This window comes from Polyodon spathula, chromosome 6, assembly GCF_017654505.1.
Source record: "Polyodon spathula isolate WHYD16114869_AA chromosome 6, ASM1765450v1, whole genome shotgun sequence".
NCBI lineage: Eukaryota > Metazoa > Chordata > Actinopteri > Acipenseriformes > Polyodontidae > Polyodon > Polyodon spathula.
The window spans coordinates 37,149,768-37,161,208 of record NC_054539.1 but is presented as its reverse complement, the minus strand read 5'-3'; the positions used below and the strand labels follow the sequence as shown (position 1 = coordinate 37,161,208).

The following is an 11,441-nucleotide window of genomic DNA, read 5'->3' as shown; positions in this document are numbered from 1 at the left end:
TTTTTTTGGGGGGGGGGGGGCATCTTGTTGAATATTCACTTTGAGACTTGACTGATTTTTGAAGGGTAAATCTGGGTAACCCAAATGACACTCAGTATTTTATTTAAACATTATTGGCTGAATTCACAGCCCCAGATTACCACCAGTCTTGGACTACATAAAAACACCAGCTGTTTGTGTTTTGCAAGCAATAGATTTTTGCCTGCAATTCAGAGACATTTGATTTAAGTTCAGACGTGGAGCCATATCCCATATTTTTTATATATATATATATATATATATATATATATATATATATATATATATATATATATATATATATATATATATATATATATATATATATATATATATATATATCTTTGAAACCATTTATCCAATTTTTACATTTTATATGTATACCTTGTTGCCTTTACTAAACACAGTATTGCATGACCTACGTGAAAACATGAAAAAAAGTTTAACTATTTCAACTTATTAAATTGATTATGGTTCTGCCAAGGCTCCATGAAATATGCTCTATTTGCTGTTTTCTAACTTCCATCTACTAGGTTTGGCAAACATCCTACAACCACAAGATCAATTACCTGTCCTAGACCACTTAGACATCACTATCTCTCTACCATAGACTAATGTTCTTGGTTTTCCTGTGTAGTTCCAGTCATTAGAAGCAAGTTGCAGGCCATAAACTGCACGCTCAATACATTACTAACCTGTCTTGTATAAACGCCAACTAGCTCACTGGAGGAGCCATCAACAGGTGCATTGCAGTACGTGTTTCGGATATCCCATACCCTGACAGAATTGTCCATGGAGGCAGAGGCAATCAAGCTACTGTCGGGACTGAAGGAGAGGCTTGTGATGTTGTCGGTATGCCCCCTCAAGTCTTTAAATAACGCACCTGATGCCAAGTCCCAGAGTTTTAGCCTCTGGTCTTCCCCTGCTGATGCCAGGTACTTCCCATTGGGTGAAAAGGCCAGTGATAAAACAGGGCCACGGTGGCCAGTGAACAGTCTTACGGAATTCCCTTGCTGTGTACTCCACAGCCGAACAGTTTTGTCAGTGGATCCTGTGGCGATATAATTTGAGTTGGGATGGAACTTGACACAGTCTACGTCTGCCAAGTGACCCGCATACAGCCTCAATGGGTATGTCCGACTAAACGTCCAAAGCCTGGCAGTCCTGTCATGTGACCCACTTGCAAAATAAAGGCTGCACGGACTAACATCAATGTCCCACACTGGGTATGCATGTCCCTGGTACAAAGCAGTGTTAGTAAAACTGCCGAGATTCCAGTATCTGATTGTTGTGTCCTCAGAACAGGAGATGAGCCCTGAGCTGTCCGTAAGGAATGTAGTACTGTACACCGGCCCACAGTGTCCTCTTAGGGTTTTCATTTCAGTACCAGCACTGTCTTCATCATCATCAGTCTATAGTAAGAAAAATGAAAAAAAAATAAAAAAAACTTTGTACCAGTGTTATATTAACATGGGATAGGGGGAGAAAATGTTGAAATCCATTATGCAAACTTCTCACTTTTTTCAGCAAATCTCACAACTTTACGCAATTTGTTTTCAACCTTATCTCAAACCCCTGGCTCATTACAGGTCCTCTATTTAGGGGTTAGGTCTGCTACCCTTCGAGACTGTGGCATGGTTTACATGCAGTTTAGAAACTTCAAATTCTCTCTCCATTGTTGTAAGAATGTGACTATATTAAATATATTAAATATTAAAGTGCCCTGCCAAAACATGGTATGGCTTAACATTTATTAGTATGTACTCTAGCAGCCTCACCCCAGCTTTTATGTTCACGTGACTTCAGCAGTGAAGATCCCATCTGTGACATAACCTTTCACAGCTTTCTACTATAACTAAAGGCCGTACCGTTTCAGAAATAGTCTTTGTGACTCAAACACTGAAAGATGTACATTTGGCTTTACTGGGCTTACCATGAATGGTTTTATCCACGGTTTTACCGTTCTGCAAGACTCTATTGAGAAAGATGTTCATTTGGTTAGGATGCACAATTACAATGTTCCGTTCTTTACTATGATTTAATTTAATATTTTTTGACACCCCAGATTAAATTATTTTATGTGACCATTGTTGATTTCAGGAAATCCCACTGGTCGACCTATTAAATTTTTTATTTGGTTTTTCTTGATAATTTATCATTCAATTAAATAGTAGTCCAAAGTCAGTTTTCAGTCACGGAGAAAATATCCTCGCACTGTTATAGTTAAGTGTGACCACTTGGCAGTATAAAGAACTGTTTTACCTCATATCTATGTCACTGGGGACAGTATAGCCATGTGACGAAATTAAAAAAAATTAAATTTTTTTAAAATACTTTCTTTCTCTACCGTACGTTTTTTTAGAAAAATCTTGGTGACGTAAGGCTATATTAAAATCTGAGAATAACATTTATTAGTATGTACTCTAGCAGCCTTGCTACACCTTTTCAATCACTGTGTAGAAAAGGTTTGTCAAGCCCACCTGAAGTGAACCAAAGAGATGAATGGTGGGTTATATTGTTTCACAGATAATTTAATGATGGAGGGCAACAAAGCGAAATTTGACCTGTGTACCAACATAATTAAAATCTACACAGTGTGGCCTTAATGGATTTTTTTGTATCAAGGACTTACCCTGAGTTCGTCATAAGTGTCACATTGTTTCTAAACTGAGGCAAGAATCAAGTACTCAGGGAATACAACAAATCTCATTTTAAAGGATACCATCATACTGATGGTACATTAGTTTAGGATCATCTTAGCCAATGTAGGTATGACAACATACATTACTCGCCATGTATAACCTACACTAGAAACTGAAACATTCAATTGTTCAAAAATACCTTAAGCATCTATGAACACTAAAAACCATCACCAGTCCCTACAGTACTGTGGAAAACTAAACTAATTTATACAGACTTTTGAGCCAGTACTTATATTACTGAAACAGCTACGGTATTCCTCAAATTATACTGGCATGTTAAACAAGAGATCATGCAAGAGCCTGAGGGTAGAATTCACCTATAGTATTTGGTTTAAAAATGAATTTCCATTTAGAGAACTAATTTATTTTCTAAACCTGTCAGATTCCACATTTTTTGAAAAACTGTTAAAAAAAAAAAAAAAAAAACATTAACTGTTCCAAAAAATTTGTTACCAAAAACTGTGCAATTGTATATGCTTTTTTTTATTTATTATTTCCAGTATTTGTAATTGTTTTAAATAATTATTTTTAAATTAAATTATCAGAACAAAAAGCAAAGAATGAAGTGAACCTTATTTTACCATAACCTACTCTATTCAAGACACTTGTACTATCAAAAGAGGCAATAACTGTATGAATTACTGAATTGTCATATGTATCTTATTGTGAAGACACTGCCGATGCACAGCCCTACCCTTCTAATACCTCATCATCAAGGACGTCGCACGCCAAATTGATTCTTGAGACGTCCACCTGGTGGGGCTCTGCCTTGAGCTTCTGGGCCCGCAGGCTCCACAGCTTGATGCAGGAGTTGTCGAAGCCGGCAGCCAATAGCTTGCTGTTGGCGGAGATCTCAGCTGAATTGAGCAGTTGGTCTGTGTTTTGAAATGCGTAGAAGCAGACAGTGGTGAGCGTAGGTGGCCCATCCTTCACACGTTTGATACACTCTTGCAACGAGTTGCGGGCAGCTTCGTTCTGCAGAATGCTAGCAGGCACATCCCCAGGCTCCATGTTATTGCTGGCATCCCTTCGTGAAAACCCCCCCATGCCGCTGGGGCCACTACCATACAATTGATAGACAGTCCGCTGGGCGGAAGTAACCTCCACTTGAATGTGGGAAGCCAGCACCCTACAGAGAGCGGTGTTGTTGTCACTCTGGAGGTAGCGGAGGAGGTAGTTGTAGGCCTCATCAGTGAGGTGGACAACATACTTATTATCAAGGAAGGCTCTAAGTTTTGGATTAGATGAGATATCCTGGACTGTCAGGGCAGTTCGTAACTGTTCTATAATGTCCTTCTGGTCGGTGTCCTGCAGGAACATGCTATGGAAGCGGCTATAAAAGCTGTCCACTGAGCTTTTCAAGCCACAGTGTACCATGTCAAGGTGGAGGTAGACAAATAGGGGGTACAGCACCGAGGTCACTTCCCGGCTCCACTGCACATCTGTATCTGCAATTTAATAAACACATCTTTTCATTATTTTATAAAAGATTCAAAATGTAGTTGTATTAATTAGTTGTATTCATTGAAAACCAATAATCATTGGAAGCAATTTAAACTACATATTTATTTCAGAACTTCAGGAATGATCAAAAAAGAAAAAAGTCTGAGACTGAGGTACATAACAAACATCCACTTTTCAGATTTTGCAAATAAAAGTACTTTAGATTTGAAACTGTTTGAAAAATGTCAAACACATCCATTGTCCCTCGACATCATAATAAATTACTTAACATAGTCCCCAAGCTATTGTTTGATACAAGACACACATATTTTGCTTTACTCACCAGTCAGAAAAGTTCGCAATTGTCCAAACTGTATTTCATACTGCTGTGAGTCTGCCTGACAAGGGGCAGCAGACACAAAATTGGTACAACCTGACTCTGTTTGAACTGCAAGCAAAATGAATCAATTGAGTCGGATCATAAGCCATGCTTGGTCACAAACAGGACAGCAATCTTAAGAAAACAGTGCAGTATATTGTATAGCTGATAAACAATATACACAGCTTTGCATTCCAATACAATACATTTTAAACTAGTTAAGGTAACACTGTATTGTGTATAGTGTAGTTACAAGTAGAAAACACCAACAGCGCCCCTACAGTAAACTGGATCAGAAAGAAAAACATGCACAATCTGATCTCAAAAGGGAAAAAAAAAGTAAACTATTGAAACGAGAACCTCTGCAATAAATGTCAGTGCAGCATTAGTTTCTGAGTCTTACCTGTGAGGTTTGTTGCCATCTCCTCTGCAGTCTGAGACAATTTCGGCCCCTTCGGGGGACCGTCCGATTCTACATACTGTCGACGCTTGAGGTACTGAGCAACCGTGTACTGGAACTGCTCTGTACGTACTCGCTTCATGACCTGCAATCAATTAAAAAAAAAAAATAGTAATCATTATACTGTAGAGTGCAGAGCAGTCTGAAGATATTTCTCTTTTTAGCAGTTTTAAAAACAGTAAAGACAGCACCAACCCAAAACAATGGCCACTTTTACTATTGTTAATGAGAGCAAAAGTTAATATTTGATAGGTATGCGTCTACTCTGTGAAAAAATTGACAATAATGCTGTAGTGTGTCTTTATTTTGGCCTTCCGTTTTAGCTTTATACAGTTTATATTATAAAGCTTGATTCCTTCCTGAACATGTGAAGGGTATTTGCCATATATTAATGGGTACCTAGGGGTCAGGTGGATAAAGTATGCAAAAGTACATGTGCTACAGCTAATCTCTTAAACACCATATAGAAACACTGAATTACTCAAAGTAGTATCTACAAATTACCAAACATCAGGCAGATGTTTGCAGAAGGATTTTTCCTAACAGACCGAAAGGGTACATGTTTTCCAAATTTTAACTATATATATATCTATATATATATATATATAAAATTAAAGGAATTTAATACAAACCAAAGGCGTGAGAGTAGGCTAACACAACACACTTTCAAGATTTTTATGGCTACTAGTAGGATGTTTTTAAGCAGTTGGACCTTGACATGTGCATGGATTTTAACTGTTGCAGAAAGCAGATGATAAACGTTTATGAAGAAATTTGAAACCACCCAACCAAACCATATAAAGCAGACAAATTAATCTGGATTTGTGTTTCACGTTGCAGCACCACTGAACCACTTTGCTCTACAAGTGTCATACTTTTCAATATTACAATACACATAAATCATTCCACAACTAATTATATACTTTTGATAAAGCAATTTAATTAATAATCATGATTGACTGTAATCATCTGTCACCTGTCTCTACCATACTGTACTGCAAACAACATAAGTAAAATAAATACGTGGAATGTTAGAAAATTAAATTATATGAGGTTCGCGTTTTTCAGAAATAGTCACATATAATAAACAACAGAAGAGAATAAACTGCAAAGTACGGTAGTCTTTGGGTGTCCGCCTAACGCTTTACTTGTCGTTAGGCCCAAAACAAAATTCCCGCTAGCTCAAGTATCTCTGCATGCCACTGTTGTCATTACTCACAAACGGATCTATATATTTGCAATAATTGTCTCACTTACTGCATGTCGTACTGTCAGCTCCCAGTATCACAGGGTATTCAAAGTATCGTTAATTCCTAAAGAAAATGTTGAAATCCGCTTTTCCGGTCTCGCTCTCCAGCTCCTACACTCCTCCATTCTGGAAGCTCTGCGCCGCGATTAGCCAATCAGAGCCTCTTATCCACTAGTTCTGTCTGAGGGGAAAGGTTGCCGTTCCTGACAAGCAACAGATCTGCGTAAACCAGACGTGTAAGCGAGGCGGTTACTCGTCGCAGTAGTGAAGACCAGAGAAAATATGGTTTACTGAGAGTTTAGTTTTGATTTAGTCGTTATTTTGGTTATGTTTCTCATTTTCTTTTCTTAATTAGATATGGTTTACGCGGTTCTTTAGATGTGTCGAGTCTGTAAGCATTTAGTTGCGGAATATCCAACATGTAGGATCCATAATGCACTGCATTACTAAACTAAACAGTATGCTTATAATCAAAATAAAATAAAAAAAAAAAAAACACTTTTCATTGTGCCTTTTTAGCTGGGTATATAGTGCAGTAGTATAAGTATATAATTGTTCTAGTGGCGTTTTTTATTTATTTATTTTTTAATAAAGTGTTGAGAGTTACACATGTTGAGATGATGGCTTTATTGTAATGTGCGTTTACAATACTCAATAGTTCGTTAATTTACGTGGTTTCCAGTTTTCGAAGAGGTGCAGTGTATCCCTGTAAGTGTTAGGTTAACATTTGTAAACATAAATAATGTTATGGTTACTTGTGTCTGACAGTCATAGCAACTGAAGTGTTGGTACTTCTTTTGAACTGTACATAGCATTACACTTTTATCACAAACTAGATCAAATATTATTTGTTAGCTGAAACAACTATTCATTGTTTTATATGTATTGTTCATCTGATTTTGGGAAGTGCTACATCCAGCCATGTCAGTGTTTGCCAGGTTTGCCCTCCAGGACTCTTAAGGCTCAGTGATATTTATATTAATTTTCATACATAATATTTAAAATGTATTTAAAGAACTCGGTGTAACCATTTGTAGTGATAATAATAAATCCAGTGTAATGCACAATTTTAAACCTCTGCAATTAGCCTAGTTTTTGCATCTTTAATAATTTTTGTAATATTATCAGTATTGCATTTCTAGAATCAGTTCACCACAGCTCTTCCACAATCTACAATGTCAATAATGATGCAGCAAGTTATATCCCTATTCTTGTATAATATTGCAGTTTGTGTCTTGTGAATAACTTGTTGAAAGATTAAACAAAACAAAAAAAATTCTAGAATGTTCCACGTAGAAAACATATTCTTCTAGATCAGTGGTTCCCAGCCTGTGGTCCATGAGTAAATTTCAGATGGTCTGCAAACAACTCCCAAAATTCGGTCAAGCAGTTTTTGTAGAAACCCATTTCTACACAATCACGTGTTGTACTACTACAATATGTATTACCAGTCAACACAACAAACAGATTTAACCACACTATATATAAGATGTGTATGTAGTCTGCATTTTTCCCCTTTATCTGTTTTCTTTTATTATGGGTGTGCTTATAAATTAAACTCCCTTTGATGAAAAACAAAGCATCACCTTCAAAGCTGCCATTAACCAAAACAGCTTTCTCAAGTTATGACACAGGCCCGGTTTTTGGGATGGAACCCCATAACAGTCTCACGTTTTTATTGGATCTTATCTGTTACAGGAATATGATCTCAACACAAGTGGAAAAGCTTGGAGGCATTGTGATCGGAGCGGGAGAGAGAGAGATCTGCTTTCCAGAACCTTTCAATTAAAATCTAATGTGGTGTTTTGCTGTGCTAATATAACAATCTATTAGTGACAATTACTTTTTTTATAAATTGTTATGTTATTAACGAATGTAAGAATTGGCTTTCTGTGATGTACTTTTTTCTTTCAAACAGCATATATCTGTTTGCATGATTTCTTTTAATTGCAAGTATATATCTTGCCCACTATTACAGTTCTGTTACAGGAGTCATATAATGTAATCACAGTTTTACATATAGACTGCTCTTTCTCAGGGTTCTGGGCCGCTTTGCTTTTATAATGTCCTAAATTCTGGACCGTTCTGGTTTTCAAATAACATCCCAAATTCTGGGCTGATTTGGTGTTTAGGTAACGTCCTAAATTCTGGGCCGCTTTGCTTTTCCAAATTCAGCCCAGTTTTTTAATTATTCTGCTCAGCTGACAGCCGAGTTTCTAAGTCATTTATGTTCAGTTTATCATTAAAAAGTCCTTGAGAACTGGATTGTGAATTCATTTAAGAGTAACCCTTAGTACATGAATCAAAGTTAATGAATGTTTTTACTCACCCCAGAAAACATTATTTTTTTTATGAAGAAAGAGAAATAAAATGTAAATGTTAAAAAAGGTCTTTCTTTTATTACAATGAAGAAACTACATTGCACTGAAATAGATACATGCAAATTAATTAAAGCAGTCATTTTCCTTTATTAAAGGCTAATATTAAAACACATTTTTGAGAAGGAACATGGTATTCCAAAAAAAGGACATCTCATTTTCTTATGTAGCAATTTTGGGTTCTTTTTGGGACAGAAATGAAACTGCTAACGTGAATAAATGAAGGCTCAAGCCGTTTATTTTTACAATAATTCAATAATCTCAAAATAAAATGAAAATTACTCGAAAATGAAAATAAATGATTGTAGTAGTTTTTCTTTTACTCTACGCTCTCACACTCTTGTCTTCCCCAATCCTCCTGGTCTTCACCCTGCACCGCCTTATATGCCCTTGCTTCCCCCACCCCCATCTTGCGCACCAAACCTGCACCCCAATTCCTCTCCACACATCCACATACAACACGTAACCCCTGCAAGCACACACCACCATGCAAATCCTGCATGCACACACCCACCATGCAACCCCTGCACGCACACACCCACCATGCAACCCCTGCACACACACACCACTCTACATTGTCCTGATTCTTTCCCCTCCCCCCCATGACTATACCACAATATAGTCATGCCTAGAGGTTTATTAGACCTCAAAATGAAAAGAATGGCGGAGTTCAGTATATTTTATTCACCTATCACACACAAAAACAAAAATACAATAAAGGCCTATATCAGCTCTTTCACTTATGGGTTTTAAGAGATCAGTGCCCTTCAACAAGGGAGATTTTGTCTAACTAACCTTGACTTTTTTGAGGATGCAATGGCGACAGTGGATAACTGGAAAGCATATGACATGGTTTATTTAGATTTCCAGTAAGCTTTTGACAAAGTCCTACATAAAAGATTAATTCTCAAACTGAATGCAGTAGGGATTCAACGAAATGCTTGCACATAGATTAGGGAGTAGTTAACGTAGAAAAAGAAACTACTACTTAGAGGAGAAACCTCAAAATGGAGCGAGGTAAAGAGTGGAGCACCACGGGGATCAGTATTAGATTTTCTGCAATTCATAACACTGTGTAACAATTTTTTTTTTTTGTTCCTGGGTAGTAAGTGTTACTTCCTAATTGCTTATGCCTCAAAAGTATAGAAAATGGCTATTATTCCCCACAAACTTTGCTTTTGTGACCAGGACAGTGATATTTCAAAATATCACTATTTCCAATGGGAAAACAGGCAAATGTGTGTCTTTTCGTTCACATAAAGTCAGAAAAAAACAACATATGAATCCAAATTAACATGTATTTATACTAAAGTAATACAAAAATGACTACAAAAGATGTAAAGTGAGTAGTTTTTTGAGATTTACGATTATACTGTATTTACTCCTGACCTCTCCCCTCTTTTTCATAGCCGGCAGCTCCCTCTGGTGGGGCTCCGGCCACACTGACCCCTGCAGCCAAGCAGAGCTGACTGCAACCCCAGGCGAAGCACTTCCAGCGACCCCAGGTGATGCTGAGCAGCTGGCAACCCCGGGCGATGTGGAGCAGCTGGCAACCACAGGCAAAGCAAAGCGGCTGGCAACCCCAGGTGAAGCAATTCCAGCGACCCCAGACGATGCTTCGTGGCTGGCAACCCCAGGCGATGCGGAGCACCAGGCAACCCCAGGTGATGCGGAGCGGCAGGCAACCCCAGGCGATGCGGAGCAGCTGGCAACCCCAGGCGATGCGGAGCGGCAGGCAACCCCAGGCGATGCCAGACAGGCATCCTTGGGCGAAGCGAGGCAGGCATCCTTGGGCGAAGTGACGCAGGCATCCTTGGACGAAGCGAGGCAGGGAGTCAGGACAAGCTGGGGTGCGGGTGTTGGCCCTCTTCTCGGCCACTTCGTCTGGGCGGTTCCCGTGCTTCCCTTAGCAGCCTATGCAAGGGCTGCTGAGGACAGCCAGCATCTATTCCTGATCCTTCTGGTGCAGGAAGAAGCAGCTCCAGCTCCTCTCTTCGTGATGGTGGGGGAAGTGATATCAGCAGGCATTCATCCTCTGCTGGTGGGGGAAGTGATACCAGCAGGCATTCATCCTCTGCTGGTGGGGGAAATGATATCAGCAGGCATTCACCCTCTGCTGGTGGACGGGGACCCAGCAGGTATTCACCCTCTGCTGGTGGACAAGGACCCAGCAGACATTCACCCTCTGCTGGTGGAGGTACCAGAGGCAGAGACAGCTCCTGCTGCTCTGCTCCTGGCGGTGGAGGTGGTGGAGGCGTGTAGTTTCCTCGCGACGGAGGTGGAAGCGGGGTGTAGTCTACCCTTGTTACAGGGGACTGGTGCGGCTCTCTCTCACTTGCAGGGGACTGGTGCGGCTCTCCCTCACTTGCAGTGGACTGGTGCAGGACTCCCTCCTGCTCTGGAGACAGCAGTGGGACCTCTCCCTCTGGCGCTGGAGATGGCAGCAATGGCTCCTCTCCCTCTGGCTCTGGTGGCGAAACCAGCAGGCATTCTTCCTCTGCTTGTGGAGATGGGAACTGCAAGTCTCCCTTCAGCCCAAATGAGGATGCAGGTAGGCGTGGCTCCCACTGCTGGGGCAGTCCCATATCGGCAGCCAAGTAGTTAATCACCACGGCTGCCGGGTTCACGAAGGGCACTGGGTAGAAATGTTGTTCCCGGCGTTCCCAACGTTCCCCATCCTTTTTTTTTCAAAAAAACTGCGGTCCCTCCTCTGGTCTGCATCTAGGAGGCTCTGGTAGTCCCGGTTCTGACACCATGTGTCACAAAGATGGCCGGAGTGGGGGACGTCAGACCAGAAACAGGAACCAGGAAA

The 11,441-nt window shown here is 39.8% G+C and overlaps 1 protein-coding gene across 2 annotated transcripts; it reads right to left on the bottom strand.

Moving 5' to 3' along the window:
- Positions 1-382: 382 nt before the first annotated feature.
- Positions 383-6,381, bottom strand: taf5l (TAF5-like RNA polymerase II, p300/CBP-associated factor (PCAF)-associated factor). 2 transcript variants are annotated; one of them, XM_041252812.1, is made up of 5 exons: positions 6,260-6,381; positions 4,946-5,087; positions 4,507-4,611; positions 3,426-4,168; positions 383-1,430 (listed from the first exon to the last, which is right to left on the bottom strand). In XM_041252812.1, exons 2-5 carry the CDS (start codon positions 5,082-5,084, stop codon positions 630-632), a joined length of 1,788 nt encoding a protein of 595 aa, XP_041108746.1. In that variant the 5' UTR covers positions 5,085-5,087; positions 6,260-6,381; the 3' UTR covers positions 383-629. The 2 variants fall into 2 exon arrangements, with proteins under 2 accessions (XP_041108746.1, XP_041108747.1); XM_041252813.1 differs by lacking the exon at positions 6,260-6,381 and having other exon boundaries at positions 4,507-4,561; positions 4,946-5,027.
- Positions 6,382-11,441: the final 5,060 nt, after the last annotated feature.

Bases quoted from the DNA above. Each gene is read 5' to 3' on its own strand.
- taf5l (XM_041252812.1), bottom strand. From the start codon at position 5,084: ATGAAGCGAGTACGTACAGAGCAGTTCCAGTACACGGTTGCTCAGTAC. The intron at 4,169-4,506 runs GTGAGTAAAGCA...ATTAAATTGCAG, and splicing joins ATTGCGAACTTTTCTGACTG to ATACAGATGTGCAGTGGAGC. The intron at 1,431-3,425 runs GTATTAGAAGGG...TTCTTACTATAG, and splicing joins GCGACGTCCTTGATGATGAG to ACTGATGATGATGAAGACAG.